The sequence below is a fragment of the Muntiacus reevesi genome, chromosome 14 (genome assembly GCF_963930625.1).
Source record: "Muntiacus reevesi chromosome 14, mMunRee1.1, whole genome shotgun sequence".
Lineage (NCBI taxonomy): Eukaryota > Metazoa > Chordata > Mammalia > Artiodactyla > Cervidae > Muntiacus > Muntiacus reevesi.
Window position 1 is genome coordinate 60,334,465 of NC_089262.1, and position 19,471 is coordinate 60,353,935.

The 19,471-nt window shown below is 41.6% G+C and overlaps 1 protein-coding gene across 5 annotated transcripts in view; it reads left to right on the forward strand.

Moving 5' to 3' along the window:
• Nucleotides 1-19,471, forward strand: part of ARHGEF28 (Rho guanine nucleotide exchange factor 28) — a 320,275-nt gene that overhangs the window by 112,384 nt on the left and 188,420 nt on the right. For 4 of the 5 annotated variants that reach the window (XM_065905708.1, XM_065905711.1, XM_065905707.1 and 1 more), the window contains exons 3-4: nucleotides 15,692-15,839; nucleotides 19,048-19,341. In XM_065905708.1, the coding sequence (XP_065761780.1) occupies nucleotides 15,692-15,839; nucleotides 19,048-19,341 (442 nt within the window). The remainder of the gene's footprint in view (nucleotides 1-15,691; nucleotides 15,840-19,047; nucleotides 19,342-19,471) is intronic. The other variant, XM_065905710.1, reaches the window with a different exon arrangement.

Here is a 19,471-nt window from a genome sequence, read left to right on the forward strand (position 1 = left end):
CTGTGCCTGGCACATATCAGCTATTTGTTGAATGAGAGGAGAAGAGAGAATAAAATGATTCAGAAGTGGTCACAATACTCACGTTCTTTGAACAAGAGTCTTTTCCTCTAAGTAGATACTCAGAGTGCATTCATATGTGGAGAAGGCAATGGCACCCCACTCCAGTACTCTTGCCTGGAATTTCCCATGGATGGAGGAGCCTGGTGGGCTGCAGTCCATGGGGTCGCGATGAGTCAGACTCGACCGAGCGACTTCAGTTTCACTTTTCACTTTCATGCATTGGAGACCGAAATGGCCACCCACTCAAGTGTTCTTGCCTGGAGAATCCCAGGGACGGAGGAGCCTGGTGGGCTGCTGTGTATGGGGTTCCACAGAGTCGGACACGACTGCAGTGACTTAGCAGCAGCAGCAGCAGCATTCACATGTAACGTGTTAAGACCCCGCTGAGTTGTGTCTGGGGAGACCATCAGTCCGTGCAGTGGGCCAGGCGCTGCTTCCAGGGGATGCAGTGCTGAGCATGGTGGCGGGATGTGCCGGGACTTAGGAGGGAAGCAGAGTCCATGTAGCAGAGATGGGTTTGACTCCTGGTTCTGCCCCTGAACCTCCAGATCCCTGTGGTCAAAGTACTTTACCTTGGAAAGCCTCAGGTTCCTCATCTGTGAAATGGGGCTGATGGTTTCTGCCTCAGAGGATGGTGGTAAGGACTTCATGAAGTAATTTGCATAACATGGTGCCTGGTGCTACTATAAATTAAGACACAAAAGATCCTATGATGGCCATTTTTATCCTTATGGTTTCTTAAGAGCCTCAGTGAATAAATTGATACTCTTATTTTCACCTTGAATTTTCGTGTCCAGAAGTGAGAAATTTCATATTCACTGTGAGTTATAATGAAATCTTTTCCCTGAGATGACTTCAGTAACATCTTTATGGTGGGGAGTTTGACAGTGGTAAAAGTATCTGAAAATAGGCATCTGTCACAATAAGGTTTGTAAAGCATATTAGATTATATTTGTCTTTTGAATGTCTATGGTTGATGCTATGAAGAAACAGAAGTTTATATACCACAGAGGTTTGGGTTAGAATTAGAGGATGGTCACAGCTGTTTCATGTTTAGATTGAAAAGACATTTGACCATAAGTACTATTTGATCAGGCTTCCCTTGTGGCTCAGCTGGTCAAGAATCTGCCTGCAATGTGGGAGACCTGGGTTCGATTCCTGGGTTGGGAAGATCCCCTGGAGAAGAGAAAGGTTATCAACTCTGGTATTCTGGCCTGGAGAATTCCGTGGACTTTGTAGTCCATGGGGTTGCAAAGTCAGACACGACTGAGAGACTTTTACTTTCACTCTTTGATCATCTGAATTTGTAAATTGCTGACTGAGAAATGCCAGCAGAGGGGTAAATGGAAGCTCTTTCTTCCTTCCATCCATCTATCATCCTTCCGTGTCCCTATAGAAATGGAAGGAAGGGCCGGGGTTTCCTCAAAGCATTTTCACAAGGGCCCTGGAACACCTGCCTACTTTCCCATGCTGGAAAGTGTCCGTTTATACCCTGGGCCCCGTCTTCCTCATGGCACTGGCTGGGGGGCTTCTGCAATCAGTGAGAAGCAGAGCTGAGTAAAGATGTAGTCTCCTGGGTGTGTGGGCCTCCTCTTGGCAGAACCGCCATGGTAGGGCAAGAAATGCTGATCACTTCTTGCCTGGGTTCCTGCAGTGGGCCCGCCTGATTCCACCCTTGTCCCATCACAGTCTAGTTCCAACATAGCTGCCAGAGTGATGCTTTTAACATAAAATTCAGATCTTGTCACCTTTCTACCCAAAACAGTGCAATGGCTTCCCGCTGCAGACTTAACGCCCAAGTCCTTACAGTGGCCTGCCCTTACCGCTGACCTTGCCTCCCCTTCCCCTTCTCTTCTGCTTCAACCAGCAGGTTTCCTTGCTGTTTTCCAAACACTCTAGGCCACTTGCTGGTCTCTCAACATCACATGGTCTTTCACATCCACAGGGCTCACTCTCTTACTCTATTCAGCTATTAGAACATCACCCCAGCAGAGGGTTTGTCCTACTGACCTATGTAAAACATCTCTTTACCCCACCTTATTTTTATCAGGTCTTCTGAATCACTCACGTATATCAGAGGCTTAATTATTTGATCATTCTGTCTGTCTCCAGACTAGGATGATGGAATAGATGGTTTGTTTTAGCCACAACACTTAGCAGACACTCAGTAGATACCTGGAATGAAGCATGGCTATGTGGGGAGACATAGGGGCTGGTTTTGGCTACCTGGGGGCCCATGGGCCAGTCTCTGACCTGTCTGTGTCTCTGGAGATTGTGAGGTTCAAGTGAGACAGCATACGCAAACACTTTGTGAATGGTGAAGCACTGAGGAGATGGAAAGTGTAATTCATAACAAGGTTAATGCGTGCTCGGCCGTTTTGGATTGGTTCTTCTTGTGCTGGCCTCAAATGTGGTACCATCTTACTACACTCTGTGCCAACTTAGGAACAGGGAGCAGACTCCAGTTGACTTTTGACTGAATGGTACCTCTTGTGAAGTCAGCATCTGGAAGTCTTGGATCTAGGTCCTATTTTTCACTGGTTAAGAACCCTGAGAAGTTGACCTGAGGATTTAAAGAGACTCTTAAGGGGCAAAAAAGGACAAGGCCAGAAAAAGGGACTCCTGAATTCCAAAGCCATTGTCAATTCTAAAGGGAGAATGAGGAAGGACTCTCTCAGGGCATCCTCCCCTTCCTCCTTCACTGTTGCCCATGACGCAGGAAAGACAGAATTACTACAGTGGGGTTGGGCAGGTAGCTGGATGTGAGGAGTTTGAAGACACGCCCTCCTGCCTGTATGATGTGTCACAGAAGTGCACATTCTGTACTGTTTCTTTTGCCTCCAGTTCTTTTTTTTAAATAATATTCTTATTTAATAGTCTCTTTCTTTTTTTGTCTGCGCTATGTGCCATGTGGGATGTGGGATCTTAGTTCCCGACCAAGGATTGAACCTGTGCCCCTGCAGTGGGAGTTCAGAGTCTTAACTATTGGACCTTCAGGGAAGTCCCTGCCCTTAGTTATTGATTTTGATCAGATGAGGTGTTCTTTGCAGGCATCGAAATTCAGGTCCTTCCCCCTACCTCCCTTCTTTTTACAAAGGTGTTTCCACATTGCAGTTCCTGGGAGGGTGGATATTTGTGTCTCTTCTGCTTATTTTGGTTTATCTATTATCCATCTTTCTTGCCCTATTCCTGTTTCAGTTACATTCCCTGGTGCTTTGTTTTTCTAGCTGTTAGTCCTCTTGCCATTGTTATCATGCCTCAGCCCTCTGCTGCTTCTGTTTTGGAGAAGGAAATGGCAACCCACTCCAGTGTTCTTGCCTGGAGAATCCCAGGGACAGAGGAGCCTGGTGGGCTGCCGTCTATGGGGTCGCACAGAGTCGGACACGACTGAAGCGACTTAGCAGCAGCAGCAGCAGCAGCAGCAGCAGCTGTTTTATCCTTTCTCTCCCCTCTGAGCCCTCATTTTCAGTCCTTTTCTTGCCTTCCATACATTCTTCAGGAGCTGAGGCTGACCTTGATCTCTGGACACTCTTTCCTCACTGTCCTGCTTCTCTGGTTTCTGTGGCGTCATGGTTCCCATCCTGTGCCTGAGCCAACTTTTACCTGCATTGGTTCTGATTTGGGAAGGAAAAGAGTCAGAAGAAGAGCCATGGGCCCTGAGAGCACTCCGAGGTTGAGCAGAGGTGATGGAGGTCTAGGAAGAGGAGAGACAAGAGGATGGAAGGATATGGATGTTTTGGGGGACTGGGGAACTTTGGGGGAGTTTGCTTCTGATTCTAACTTGTTTTCATAAAGATTCTTCCCAGTCCTTTGGGGAAGGAGTAGGATTGACTTAGGGTCCAGCAGTTGTAGCTTGGAGCAATGAGAAGAGGATTGGAGGAGAGTGAAGACATGGGCTCTAGCCCTGGGTCTGCTGTGTGATGGGACCCAGAACAGGTCACCTATCATGGTGGGCCTTCAGTTTCCTCATGTCACTGGTAAAGGCAGGGTTTTGATCCAGGTAAGTTTCTTTCAGCTGTGTATTTTGTAAGTTTCAGAATCTATGCTTCAGGGTTCTGATTCTTTTATTTTACATGGGGCATTACTTGGCAGGATCTTCCGTGTTCTTATTTAAGAAGGACCTGTGAGTGTGTGCATGAGTGTGTGCATGAGTGTGTGCCTGTGTGCATTGGGGAGAAGGGTCTTGGTGCAGCTGGCCAGATGAGAGGGGCTTTCCTTTGTGCCCTCCTGAGAGGGACTTCCTGTGGAGTGCAGGAGCTCCGTGGCTTACCCTGAAATAAGAATGCAGATGGTGTGTCGCAGTTCTTTGTCTAGGAGAAACCAATTTACAGAGACTTCTGTTTCCTTGTATTCCTGGTAGTCTTTGGAATGGTGTGTTCAGTGCTATCAGCAGACCTACGCTGACTTTCAGACTTTCAAACACATTTATGGTTTGACATAAATCTGTAGACTTCAAATGTTAGAAATAACCGTGTGAGCTTACTGTCTGCCTAGGTTCAACCTGAGTCTGAATTGATGAGTCATAGTGTTTATTGTTGTGAATATAAAGCTTGAGCTCTGAAATGTAAAATGAGCTAATAGGACTTTATTTTTCAATACAGACTGGTTAACAGAGGGTGTCCTAGAGTCAGAGCGGCCTTAGAGACCCTAAATAGATGGTGTTGAACCTTTTTTTTTTTGAAGGAGGAATCTTTTTTTTCCCCACAGGAAGTATTTTGGAGAATGTATAAACTTGATACAAACTTTATTATAAATGTATTCTTTGAATTTGCTACATTTGTTAATTCAGTTAGAACAATGACTTAGCCTAGGAGTAAAAATCTTCTCCAATGTATCAAAATTTGGTAAATAATACATTTAAGTGAATTAAATATTTTTAGATATAAATGTAACTGAAAACATAGTTTCCAAAATGAAATTTAAAAGGAATATTTGCAAAGTCTCAACCTTCCTCTGTTAAAATCTGTGGTTCCCCTGATGTCAGTTTGAAAACCACCAATTCAGAGAATGAAAAATATAAACTAAACATCAATCCAAGGAGCTAAGAAATAAACCAAAGTGAAAGAATATGGGAGAAATTAAATAAGCAAATTACAATCACCACTTGTCTAGACCTCCCATTTTTTTCATATTGACGTTGGTAATGTAGAATTATATTCATGGTATTATCAACTTTAGACTTTGAAGCCTAAATAGTTAGCCTCGTTCTCTTAGAATAAATAAATAAGCAAAGGAAAAACAAAAATCAAAGTCTCCATCTTCTGCTAGTGCTTATTCCTCCCAAGATGAAGTCATTCATGTCATCTTTGGACATCTCTGGTCCTTAGAAGGCTCTCGCTGTAGAGGTGAACTCTGTGCCCTGTTTTTCCCTCCATTGTTTTATGCTTCTCCCCTGGGACCTGCAGAGCATGTCTAACCGCTTGTCTGCATGGCAGATCCTGGTATTTGTGACGGTGACCGTTTACTCATGAGTCTTTTCTCCCTTGGCAAAACAGCCCCAGTTCCTTCAATTGTTCTGCCATATGGCAGCCTGGCTTCTGTGTCACTGCAGCATCCTTGTCATTTTTCTCTGCACGTGTTGGCAGTTTGGTCTGTATGTTTTACAGTATTCCATGGCCCAGGTATGTCTGATAGGTATAGAGAAGAGCTGGGCGATATCATTCTTAAGCAACTTACTGGATTTTCCTCAATGCGGAGTTGGGCAGAATTAGCATCGGGTGGCTGTCTCAGCGATAACTCATGCTTAGTTGATTATTGACTAAAACCCCCACTGATATCCAACTTTTAAGCAGTATTTTGTTTCATTCTTAATTTTTTTCAGTTGATTATTTTGGAACCAAGGGCAGGACATTTAGTCCTCAAGAAATATTGATAATGGAAGGGTAGTGATTATACTTTTAAGTATTCTTATATCCAACCCAGTATATTTCCTACTATGATCTACTTGAAGTATCACTTATTTGTTTTCAATTTCTAGGAGTTCTGTGTTTTTATGGAATCTGTGAAAAAGTTAGTGATGTTAAAAGGAAGTAAGCTAAGCAACTTTTTAAAGCCTGCTTCTGGCCTTGTGAGAAATCTGGAGTCATTCTCTGACTGTCATCATAAATTGTTTTTTATTCAAGTCAGCTGTGTTACAGAAACAAAGGCTATTTTAATTCTATAGTGGTGAATCATTTCATCAAGTGGGAAAAATCTTCAAGAATTTTTTTATGTTTGTGTTTAACTGAGTATAATGCAGAGGTTTGGATAATGGATGCCTTTTAAAATAAATATTGCTATATACATTTAATTTATGGCAGTTATTCCTTTTGATTAAGTAATCTGGTGATTGTGTAATTCATGTTTATTTCCTTGTCAATTTTGTCTGTTCTGTCACTATTGAGAAAGGCACGTTAAAGTTTCCCATTGTGATTATGGATTTTTCAATTTCTTCTTTTTGGATTTGATATTTTTTCTTTTATATATTTTGAAGCTATTTATTAGATGCATACGGATTTAGTACTGTATCAGCTTGTTTAGCTTACACTTTATGATGAAAAGTTCCTCTTTCTCTGGTAATATGTCTTGATTTAAAAACTACTTCGATATTGCTTTGGCTATATTAGCTTCCTTTTGGTTTGTGTTACATAATGTTTCTTTTTACTTAAACTTTCTGCTTTATTTTTACTGTGTATCTCTTATAAGCAGCATATAGTTATTGTTACTGTTCTTGAATTGTTCTTGTTTTTGAAAACCCATACTTAACTGCCTCAACATTGTATCAGGATCAGTTAGTCTGTTTATATTAAAATTGCTGATACAATTGGATTTATATCTATCATATAACTATTTGACATGTTTTACATTCTTAATTTCTCCTATCTTATGTTTTTGATTATTTTTTATTTCATTTTTACTCTATAACTTGTTAACTATACATTCTTTCCCATTCTGTTAGTAGTAGATTTGACATATTATATAGTAAGTTGTTACTTTTAATGCTTTCCCAAAACTCTTAGATACTCTAATTCTACTTCCCTTTTGTGTTACTGTAGTCAGATATTGTAGTTGTGCAGATATTTAAAACTCCATGACATTATAATTATTATTTTGTACATTAGGTATTAATTATATTTACTCACATCATTGTGCCTCATTGCCTCTTGTATTTTCACGTTTCTACTTGAGATCATTTTACTTTTACTTGAATATGTTGTTTTAGTAATTCTTTTAGTGCTGACAGGGAATTCCCTCAGTATTTGTCTGAAACAGTTAATTTCAACTTCATTTTTAAGAATGTTTTTGTTAGGTATGGAATTTTAGGTCATCAACTTCTTTTACTACTTTAAAGATGTCATTCCATTCTCTTCTAGCTTCTATAACTTCTCAGAATGGTTCTGCTCTTTCCAGAGTTTTAATTATATGTTATTCACATTTCCATAGTTTTCTGATGCTTTTAAGAATATTACTTTTAATTTTCCATCTTTGTTTTCTTGTTATCAGCAAGAATGTTAGCCTATCCTGCTCTATTTCATCCTGTCAAGGGGAAAAAGCCATTTCTACCCCAAAAGCTAATTCTGAAGAAATGTCTTGTGAGCCTTTTAGCTCTTATTGGTTTAACCTGTCTTAAAAAAACATGACATTCTCATATTTCCCCCCGGACTTAACCAATTCAGTTCATATTTAACTGGATTTTATTGACTTAGATTTGGTTTGGATGATAAATTTTAGTGATCTTGATATTTTTACGCTATGCAAAAGATGCTTTAATTATACAGAGTGAAGTCAGTCAGAAAGAAAAACAAATGTCATATACTAATGCATGTATATGGAATGTAGAAAGATGGTACTGATGAGATTATTTGCAGGGCAGCAATGGAGATACAGACCTAGAGAACAGACTTATGGACCCGGGGCAGGGGGTGGGGGATGTGGAGAAAGGAAAGGGTGGGATGTATGGAGACAGTAACAGAAACTTACTTACATGACTTATGTAAAGTAGATAGCCAATGGGAATTAGCTATATGACTCAGGGAACTCAAATCAGGGCTCTGTAACAACCTAGAGGTGGGAGGGAGGGCCACGAGGGAGGGGACATATGTATACCTATGACTGATTCATGTTGATGTTTGGCAGAAATCAACACAATTCTTTAAAGCAATTATCCTTCACTTAAAAATTAAATTAGAAAAAGATGCTTTAAGCATGTTTTACTTATTTTTTAAATATAATTTAATTTTTAATTGGAGGATAATTTCTTTACAATACAGTCATGGTTTCTGCCATATGTCAACATGAATTGGTCACAGGCATAAGAGGTCCCTCCCTCATAAACCTCCCTCCCTCCTCCCTCCCATCCCACCCCTCTAAGCTGTCATAGAGCACCAGCTTTGGGTTCCCTGCATGCTTAATTTTTTGGCCATATCACAGATCATGTGGGATTTAATTCCCCAACCAGGCATCAAACCCATACCTCCTGCATTGGGAAGACAGAGGTCTCAGCCACTGGAGCACCAGGGAAGTCACTTCAAACATGCTTTAAATTAGTGGTCCTTAACCTTTTGAAATCATAAGCTCTTTGTACCTTCCGAGGACTCTGGTTAAAAGACAGACTTCTACTGTCCCAGGTGAATGCTTAAAACTGTATGAAGCATATTCTTCGTGGGAATTAAGGAACATTTCTCCTACCTCCCATTCTCTCTCCACACCATGTGTACCCATGGGTTTCAGGATGAGAATCGTTATATTCAGTATAAAATAAATGTTAAGTGAAAGGTGTAGATAGGTCGATTAATACCTGAGCACTTGCTGTTTGTTCAGGGACTCGTTGGGGAGGAAAGTGTGTTGGGCCTGAAACAGGAAGATCTAGATTTGATTTGTGACTTTGCCATATGCTGGGCCTGATAGTATCAGTGTTCTCATTTATAAAATAAAGATCATGGTAACACTTCCGAGACATTACTGTGGGAATGATATGAGAAAATACACAAGAAATCACTTAATAAATTGAGGAATACTGTTCACGTAAAAAATAATAAATGTATGTGTATCAGTTCAGTTTAGTCGCTCAGTCGTGTCCGACTCTTTGCGACCCCATGAATCGCAGCACACCAGGCCTCCCTGTCCATCACCAACTCCCAGAGTTTACTCAAACTCATGTCCATCGAGTCGCTGATGCCATCCAACCATCTCATCTTCTGTCGTCCCCTTCTCCTCCTGTCCCCAATCCCTCCCAGCATCAAGGTCTTTTCTGATGAGTCAATTCTTTGCATGAGGTGGCCAAAGTATTGGAGTTTCAGCTTCAGCATCAGTCCTTCCAGTGAACACCCAGGACTGATCTCCTTTAGGATGGACTGGTTGGATCTCCTTGCAGTCCAAGGGACTCTCAAGAGTCTTCTCCAACACCACAGTTCAAAAGCATCAATTTTTCGGCTCTCAGTTTTCTTCACAGTCCAACTCTCACATCCATACATGACCACTGGAAAAACCATAGCCTTGACTAGATGGATCTTTGTTGGCAAAGTAATGCCTCTGCTTTTTAATATGCTATCTATGTATGTGTATAGATGTGCATTTATATGTAATATGTACACACAGTATATAGGAAATCAGTTTTCCTTTTTCAAACTTTGTTTAAAGAAGTACTTCAGCTGAATACAGTAATTAGAAATGAGACTTTTTGCCCATAGCACTTTCTTTGAAATTTTTCTTAAGGAATGTAAAGATAATATAACTTGGGGTGAGGCAGAAAAGAAGAAATCCAATACTGTTAATCTGGCTCTGAAATCCTATTAATGTTGATTCTAACTAGTATCTGTACTTTTATTCATTTACCTGTGGCATGGGACAATGTATTTCTTTAAAGTGTATTTTTTTAAGGATCTTACAACATTTAACACACTCTTCTCTGCAGAGAAGTCTCTGGGTAAAATTACTATTTTTGTTGTTACTGTAAAGAGGACAAGTTTCAAATATTAAAAACAGAATCAAATTTGATAGAATGTGTTATTTCTATTATGATTATGGTTTTAATGGCATGTATTAGGAAACATTCATTGTAATATTTGACATATCAGTTAACACCTTCATTGTGCTTCTATTAAAAATTATCCCATATAAAGTCTGTGTAGAATACTAGAACACCTTAGAAAACCACAGTCTTATTGTCATATTAAAAGGTGACAATTATCAATAAAAAGTATTTTTAAATTCCCATTTTTGTTTGTTACTATAAAACCTAGCATTCTTAACATTTTTGGAATCTTTGAATGCCTTTGAGAATGTGATGTAAACCGTAAACTGTTCCTTAGAACACTGGACTCAGTGCTAAGTCGCTTCAGTCATGTCTGACTCTTTACAGACTTATGGACGGCAGCCCACCAGACTCTTCTGCCCATGGGGATTCTCCAGGCAAGAATACTGGAGTGGGTTGCCATGCCCTTCTCCAGGGGATCTTCCTGACCCAGGAATCAAACTCACGCTCTTAAGACTCATGCATTGGCAGGCGGATTCTTTACCACTAGCGCCACCTGGGAACCCCTAGAGAACTGCATGCACATGCGGATAAACAGTTTTGCTAATAATTTTTAGTTTCTCAGACCACCTGAAACCCAGATGGACTCTTCCTGTAGACCCGGATTAAAGAAACCTCACTGTAAAAAGGTATATGCTTGCACACTTCATTCTCTTTGTCATCATTTGAATCTGTACATTTGTCTGTTCTCTGTTGGGCCAGGTGGTTCAGAAAGTGGGTAGTTAAGTTTGTTGTCCAGCAGGTGACACTTATTAACAAAGTATATACAGGTGTGTTGTCTATAGAGGGTGAGAGAGGAAAGGGAAAGAGGGAGGGAGAACATTCATACAGGAATACCTAATGCTCAGATTAAGATAATATAGCCACCAAGTTATTCAGGGTATTAGAGAACTTGACTTAGAGCCCATTATAGATTAATGAAAAATATTTAGAATATGCACATCAATGTCACTGTCCATTTTCTTCTTAAATGCCATTGGAAGATGAGTTAAGAGAGTTGGAAGAAATACTTTAAGATGGTAATAAATACATTTTCTGCCTCTTTGGTTCCTTCGAGAAGACAGATGTCATAGCATTTCAGCAGAAGACTTGATCGTGAGCATTATTGATGAGTTTTACAGGTAGAATTTCTCCAGGGGGATGCTTGATGGTAAAAAAAAAAAGAAAAAGTGTTGGTTTAATTAATTTTTTGGGTCTGTGTGATTAGACTTAGTTAAGGTTTTCTGCCTTACTTTTATTACTCCTGTTTTCCATATTACCTGACCTTTAGTGGTTTTATGGGAGTACTCTAGTGCTTTTGGTTTGGGCGTGAGAAGGTAATAGGAGAAAGGTGATGGTTGTGATGTTGTTTTCAACTTTTTCATTTGCAAAAGTAAAGATTTTGACCTGACTAAGGCAAAGGTAGGGGCTTCCCTGGTGACTCAGCTGGTAAAGAATCTGCCTGCAATGCAGGAGATCCCAGTTTGATCCCTGGGTCAGGAAGGTCTCCTGGAGAAGGGATAGGCTACCCCCTCCAGTTTTCTTGAGCTTCCCTGGTGGTTCAGAGGGTAAAGAATCTGCCTTTAATGTGGGAGACCTGGGTTTGTTCATTGGGTTCAGAAGATCCCCTGGAGAACGGAATGGCTACCCACTCCAGTATTCTTGCCTGGAGAATTCCATGGACAGAGGAGCTTGGCAGGCTACATTCCATGTGGTCGCAAAGAGTTGGACATGACTGAGCAATATCACTTTTTTTCAAGGCAAAGGTGAACTTAGATAAATAGAAGAGAGAAGACTAAGATTTTTAAATCAAGATCTAATCAGGCAACTATCAATATTGGCTTTGATAAAAGTGGCCAATAAATTGCAGCAGCAGTGGAAAAAATATGAATTAAATCAGCGAGAAGCTGTTTATCTGGTAACTTAGGGAATAATAAAAAAGGAAGTTTTGGCAAAGTTGGAATAAAAATAATATTCTTGACTAGTACAGGTGATGACGAGAATTGGTGTATTTTTTAACTTTTTATTTTGTATTGGGGTGTAGCTGATTAATGTTGTGAAAGCTTCAGGTGAAGGGGGAAGGGACTCAGCCCAGTGCATATACATGTATTGATTTAAAAGTTGATACGTTTTTGGAAAGCGATCACACACATTGTGACAATTGTGTCCATTCTTGGCCTCATTTCTGGAATTCTACTCTAAAAAAGTAATTTAAAGAAATAAAAACAACAGGCATGAAAGTACTTAATGTAGTATTTTTTTATAATGTTAAAAAGCTGGAAATACCCTTAATGTACAATAGAGGAATGGTTAAGTAAATTAGGAAACATCAGACAACTTGATGGAATGCAATTAAAAATGGTGCCAAAATTGTAACAGCATAGAAAAGTACTTTGGATAGGAGAAAAGTACAACCATATGTGTATTTATGCCGTGATTATGACTATGTAATAATTAGCTGTGCATTGAACAAAGATTGGATGGAAATAGGAAAAATTTTAAAAGTTTGATAAATTAGGGTGGTGTTAGTGTAGATGAAATTTATATATCTTTGTTATTTTGTTCAAAAATGAAAAGTTTGAGACAGTTTTCTAATTTTATGCACTTATGGATTATGTTGAACATTGAATTAATTGGGAATTTAACTATTTGATGTGAAGAATGTTTTTGCCCCTAATAGATAGTTACTGTTCCAAAATGGTTTACTGAGTAGTGCATTCTTTCGCCACTGATTTGAAATGCCACCTTCCTTCATTGTTACATAGTTTCCATGGCAGGGGCAAGTGCTGATCCCCGCACCCCAGCTCAAACCTTATTCTCTTTCCCAAAATTTTTGTTTCCAGTCTTGTGTATTTATCCTTCCACATGAACTTCGGAGTAAGTTTGTTGATTTTCATTTAACAAATTTGGTTTTGGTTTTAATTGGAGTGTATTAAATCTATAGATTAATTTGGGAAAATAATTTTGCCTCTTAAGCCTCCTGGTGTTTCCAGAAGTTTCAGCGAAATAGCTGAGTTTTTAAAATTTTACTTGGGATAGAGTGAATTAACAGGTGATAGCATTTGTCTTTTTTCTGTGTAGAAGCAGAATGATTCTGATACTGATGCCAGCATTCACTTACAAAAGTTTCTAGTTTTCAATTGCCTAAAACAAAATATGCAATTGAGTCCAGATGGGGAAGTGATGGAGACACACTGGAAATCTGTACATTGGAATTTATGTTTGCCATTAATAAAATGGCCTTTTGGGAAAAGCAGATTTTGAATGGCCACAGTGGTTAGGAAGTCCTCACTGTCAGGCATAGACTGTCACCTGTGGCTGATTGGTTGGGCTTACTTGTTCCTCAGCACATTTTCAGACTCTTTTTCCTCCTGCTGGTCTCCTTTGTAGCTTTATCTAAATCTCTTTTGAACTTTATTTAACTTTTCTGGGTGAAATGTTCTCGTCCTTTCCTATTTTCTTTTCCTGTCTTCCTCTCCTGCCATCCCCTTCTGTCTCACTGGGTCTCTTTGATGGTTTCTGTATCCCTTCCTCCCTCCTCCTCCCCTAATATTCTTCACGACATCTTTCTGATTTCTTTGTGATTAGCAAATAAGAGACTGTCTTTCTTGTTGAATGTTATTCTTAATGCTAGGACTTCTGGACATCTCCTTAATGGCTGCATCTTATTTCTCACCTGTTTCTTATCTTCTTTGACCAATGTAAAGCATGGGTGGTGTGGTCTTGAAAGGGAGGCATAATTGAATTGTAAAACTCTACTGTTTGGGGCTGTATTGCATTGAAAAGGGTTGCAGTTAAACTCTTTCGTTAGGCATAGTCCTGGTTCACCTAACCAAATAAAGTGTAACCTGATCGTTGTTTTGAACAGATATAGATTAGATATGCTTTTGATCTGTGAAAACCTTTGACCTGTTGGTACAGTTTATTTTCCAACATTAAAAAAAAATATCACCAACTTGTCAGTTTAGATTTTGTCTGTGGGTAATTAGCAGTCTCTTTAGAAACCAAGAACATGACTAAAGCAAACTGGTCTTCCTTTTTTAGGAAATGAAATTTCATCTAAGTTTCCTCTGTCTGTCATGTCAGACAGTTGTTATTGTTTTTTGCTTTTCAGATCCTCTTCCTGAACTTTTTTTTTTTTTGAAACTATTGCATGGTAGATTTTCCTCGGCATGTTATTTTCTATTGATTGTGTGTATATATGTGTGTGTGCATGTGCACATGTGCTTACATGCTGCTCACGAGCCTGCTCACAGGCAGATTAAGGATAATTCAAAATAGGGAACTGGTGGTTTTTTCCCCTGAACGCCGCAGTTTGTGTTTATTCTTATTTATGATTCAAGATGATGTTTTGTGTGTATGGTACATTGCAAACCACTGGGAAGACATAGTCTGTTTATTTAAAAATTTTAGCCAGAATAACCATGTAGTTCCTGGAAAGATGAAGTCCACACTGATTTTGTTTTTGGTCCTGACTGGTCTACCTCTTTATATCCTATGGAATATCATGCTGATTGATATCCATCAGAGGCTAACAGATGTGAGGGAGACTGGGGGGGGCCTTTCGTCTTCACTTTTTCTCCTGTCACGGGATGAGGAACTCTGGAAGGGTTGTTTTGTTTTTGTTGGGCAGGTGCACGAAAGCCCACATCCTTCTCCACGCTGGACTGAGCCCTGGAGCCCTCTACCTCTTGATTTCTATTTCCCGGCCACTCCCACAAGCCGGGTGGTGTGTGCCCGCTGCCCGGAGGCCCCCTTTGTACTGCCTTTTTGTATTTGAGGAGAGGGAGTGTCCTGAATTCTTGGCAATCAGGCAGGCTCATCCATCCCTGGCATTTGGGCTGTAGCACTGGTTGACCGCCCCACGCCACCCCTGGATGCTAATATACTGAGGAGTGCTAGCCTGCTGCCTGCTTCTGACATGACTTCTATCCTTCCTTCCTTCCTTCCTTCTTTCCTTCCTTCCTTCCTTCCTTCCTCAGAGTGTGCCTCAGTGGCCCAGGGTGGCAACTCCTCTCCTTGGACCCTGGGTATTTAGCAGGGATTGGTGCCAGCCGGAAGCTTTTCTATAGAAGGTGTGAGGCCAGGCTGGGTGAGAAAGTGGACCTGGAAATCCCTCAGAGAAGACCAACAGTGGTGAGAAAGGGCATGCCAACTGTTGGATCGCATAGGGCTATTTATTCGGCAGTGCTTGAGGAAACTCAGAGTTCTCATAAGCTGCTTTGGTCTAGTATATAGGCCCCAGCTAAGAATAATTGTTTTGAAGTTTTATACTATGGTGGTATCGCAGGTGCAGGAAAACATAAATACAAGCAGTACGTTCCTCAGGTAGGAATTCAAAGAAAGTAAAGAACAACGAAGTATCATCTAATCAATAAAAATATTCTTTTCTGTGCCCTAACTTCTTCACTTTTGAAAGCAGAACAAACCAGCTCTGACACGCATACATAAATAGATCAGAAAGCATCTCCCTGAGGTCCAAAATGCTGTTGTTGGGAGGAAGGATTCATGATATTTGGGCTCGCCTTGGTGAAGTGAACATAACAAAGGACCCTGTTTTGGCCCGGGGCCCTTGTTATTGTGGTTTCTTAGAGCCAGGACAAGGAAATGTGATGATGCCGTGACTTGTTCATTTTTCAGGGGCAGATGACGGTCTGCGCGAAGTTTGGCAAAAATGTTTATCTTCCTAAAGATGCTGAGTTTTACTTTATTTATAATGGATCTCATCAGAGACACATCGTGATTGCAGAGCGCACAGAGGATAATGTTCTCCAGTCCAGCATTCCAGGTGAGGCACACGTGCGTGTGTGTGTGCGTGTCTGTGTGTGTGTGTCTGTGTCTGTGCGTGTCTGTGTCTGTGTGTGTGTGTCTGTGTCTGTGTGTGTGTCTGTGTGTGTGTGTGTCTGTGCGTGTCTGTGTCTGTGTGTGTGTGTCTGTGCGTGTCTGTGTGTGTGTGTGTCTATGTGTGTATGTCTCTGTGTGTGTCTGTGCATGTGTCTGTGTGTTTGTGTGTGTGTGTGTCTGTGTGTGTCTGTGTCTGTGTGTGTGTGTGTGTGTCTGTGTGTATGTCTCTGTGTGTGTGTGTCTGTATGTCTCTGTGTGTGTGTCTGTGCGTGTCTGTGTCTGTGTGTGTCTGTGCGTGTCTGTGTCTGTGTGTGTGTCTGTGTGTGTGTGTGTCTGTGTGTGTCTGTGTGTGTGTGTCTGTGTATGTCTGTGTGTCTGTGTGTGTGTCTCTGTGTGTGTGTGTCTCTGTGTGTCTGTGTCTGTGTGTGTGTGTCTGTGTGTGTGTCTGTGTCTGTGTGTGTCTGTGTGTGTGCGTGTCTGTGTGTGTGTGTGTCTGTGTGTGTCTGTGTGTGTGTGTCTGTGTATGTCTGTGTGTCTGTGTGTGTGTCTCTGTGTGTGTGTGTCTGTATGTGTGTCTGTGTGTGTGTGTCTGTGTGTGTGTCTGTGTCTGTGTGTCTGTGTGTGTGTGTCTGTGTGTGTGTCTGTGTGTGCTCACACTGGGTTATCTCATGTCTGAGGCTCTTCCAGCTGTGTCTGCAGCTCCCCAAGCAGCCACGTCTTAGACTTGCCCTCCAGACTGGGGAGGGGGCTCTGGATGCAGTCTGTTAACATTGCCTCCTGTCGTCCTGACACCCGTGGCCAGGGACAGCTCGGGGAGACCTGAGATGCCTGACACCATCGTAGTTCCGTCTTCCTCATTCTTCTGTGGTTGGTCCAGCAGCCTCTCTCTGCTTTGCTCCCTGGGGTGGCTGGGGTTCCTTACTCGGCATCCTGTCCATTCAGATGTTTTCTTGTTGGATCTCAGGCTCCAGAACTTTCTCATCCCACCACCATTCACATTCTGAAACCTGTAGTTCTCCCAAATGTCTTCAAGTAGCACAGTGACAGATGACAAGTTACGAGCTAACAGCCCTTCTTAGGGACTGTTCTTTTGTATTTTCAGTAGGTGTGTGTTGTGCATCTGACAGCAAGCACCAATCTAAAGGTGCAATTAAGGCATCATTTACCTGCAGAAAAGGAGAGTTTTTGTTGGTTGTCTTGTTTGTTGATTGGTTGATTTCAACTGTGGGTCTTTAAGACCCCTTTAAATTATATCATCTAGGGACTCTTCAAATTTTTTAATAGGTAAGACTGGCTTCATTTTTTTTTTTTAATAAAATGTTTTAAGTGCTTCTGTAGGATATCTGTTGCATGTGGGAAGAAGGAAGTAAACTTGCAAACACCGATACAAACACCTTGCAGACCTCATTGGGTTTGATCACCGAATCAATCTACTGTGCAGCTTCTGGGACTTTGGGCAATTTTAAGCTCTCCTATCTTGAGCCCAGCAACTCCCATCCTCATAAGGAAAAAAAAAAGTCAAACCACAGTAATGGCACAGAATTATACTGACTGTCAGTCTCTTTTGCCTCTCCCCTTTTGCCTTAGCACTTGTGTTGAGTTTTTGCTGCGTTTGGCTTGGCCCTCTTTTCTTGGTTTTTCTTCTTTTTAATCAAGCTTCTTATGTAGAGAAAGAATAAAAATAATAACAGAAGTGCTACTCCTAACATCAACATTTTAATTTTTTTCTTAAACTTGCATGTAGGGGTGAACATTCTCCCCATTCCTTGTGTGTTAAAGAACATTTTTTTTGAGTATATTGTGGCCTGCTTAGAAGGGAGCGTTCATACCTTGAGTTTAACAAATTGCTTGCAGGCAAAGGACAGTTTCTGTTTCTGAATCTTAAATTTTCCTGGATATAGCTTTGCAAGGGAACCTTTCTGAAGTATGTACAACAGATTTCTATAGTATATACTAGACACATTTAGTCTGGTGGTAGGAGCTGCATTCTGTGTTTGTACCACAGGATCACTTTAAAGAGACAATGGTGAGAAAATGGCAGTAGTTCCTGCCTGGTACACCCAGGATGCTCTTGTTCCTTGAAGCCTGGCAGCATAACTCCTGGGGAAAGGCTTTGGAGAATAAGGCAGAACAAGGATGATCTGCACCCATTCGTCGTTTGCTTGGGGGTTAATGGTGGCTGAATGTTAACCCTTCTTCTGTCCAGCTGTGACTATCATAGTCACAGAAGTTAGATGGCAGTAATTCCTGGAAATTCTGCCAAGGACAACATAAAAACATACAGGGGAGAAGTTCATAACCTTGGTAAGATGAAGGAAGAGTGTAAGGAGGAGGGGGAAGTAACAGGGTCAGGTGACCACCCAGTAGCAGAAGCATTAAGAACACCTGCAGAACAGAAAGGCTCTTCTCAGAGGTGGCCGTGGGGCAGTGAACATTATTTATCATGTTTCTGTGGATTGGTGTTTACCCACCCTACTCAACGTTCAAAAGGACACTGAGGAATTAGGGTAGACTTGTGTAACTTTATGGTGCTGCCTTATAAAATGATCACCTATATAAATATATAAAAACATGTGACTCAGAAGGAAATGCCAGAACAGAAAAGGACAAAGGTCTTTAAGACAACAAACTTGAATTTGACGGTTGGGTGGAAGTACATGGTGAAGTTGTGCCAAATAGCAGTGATAGGAGTGTTAGTATTAGACGCTCAGCAGTGCCTGACTCTTTGCAGCCCCATGAACTGCAACTCACCAGGCTCCTTTGTCTGTGGGATTTTCCAGGCAAGGATTCTGGAATGGTTTGCCAATTTCTTTCTCCAGGGGATCTTCTCCACCCAGGGATCGAACCCGGGTCTCCTGCACTGCAAGCAGACTCTTTACCGACTGAACTACCAGGGAAGTAATGACAAGAGAACAGGTGCTAAAATGGTCAGAGCTTATAAAAGTTAGCTTGAAATTGGAGTCCCTGGAAGAAGATGGGGTCAGTGTTCGTTTGGACCCACTGGCTTGGCAGCGTTTAAGGCTGTTTGGCCGCGTTTCCTGTCTGCCTTAGGCTTCTGAGTGTGTGGTGTGTATGCTCGGCCTCTTGCTTTGGACACTGGGAGTGCATCTTCGGTGGCCTCTGGGTGAACTGTTCACTGTCTTGTCGTCCAGGCCACGGGCTTCAGGAGACGGTGACCGTGTCTGTGTGCCTCTGCTCGGAAGGTTACTCCCCGGTGACCATGGGCTCTGACTCCGTGACCTATGTGGACAATATGGCCTGCAGGCTGGCCCGCCTGCTGGTCACCCAGGCCGATCGCCTCACTGCCAGTAGCCACCAGACCTTGCTGACCCCGTTTGCCCTGACGGCGGGGGCATTGCCCGCTCTGGACGAGGAGCTCGTGCTGGCCCTGACTCATCTGGAGTTGCCGCTGGGGTGGACCGTCTTGGGGAATTCTTCACTGGAAGGTGAGCCCTTACCAGAAAATTCAGGTGTCTCCTCTCTATGTGAAGTTCAGAATGTGCTCTGCGATTTGTTATCTGTTTATCTAGATGGGTTTTCCTGCCTCCTTTTGATCCAAGCCTTTCCCTGGTCAAG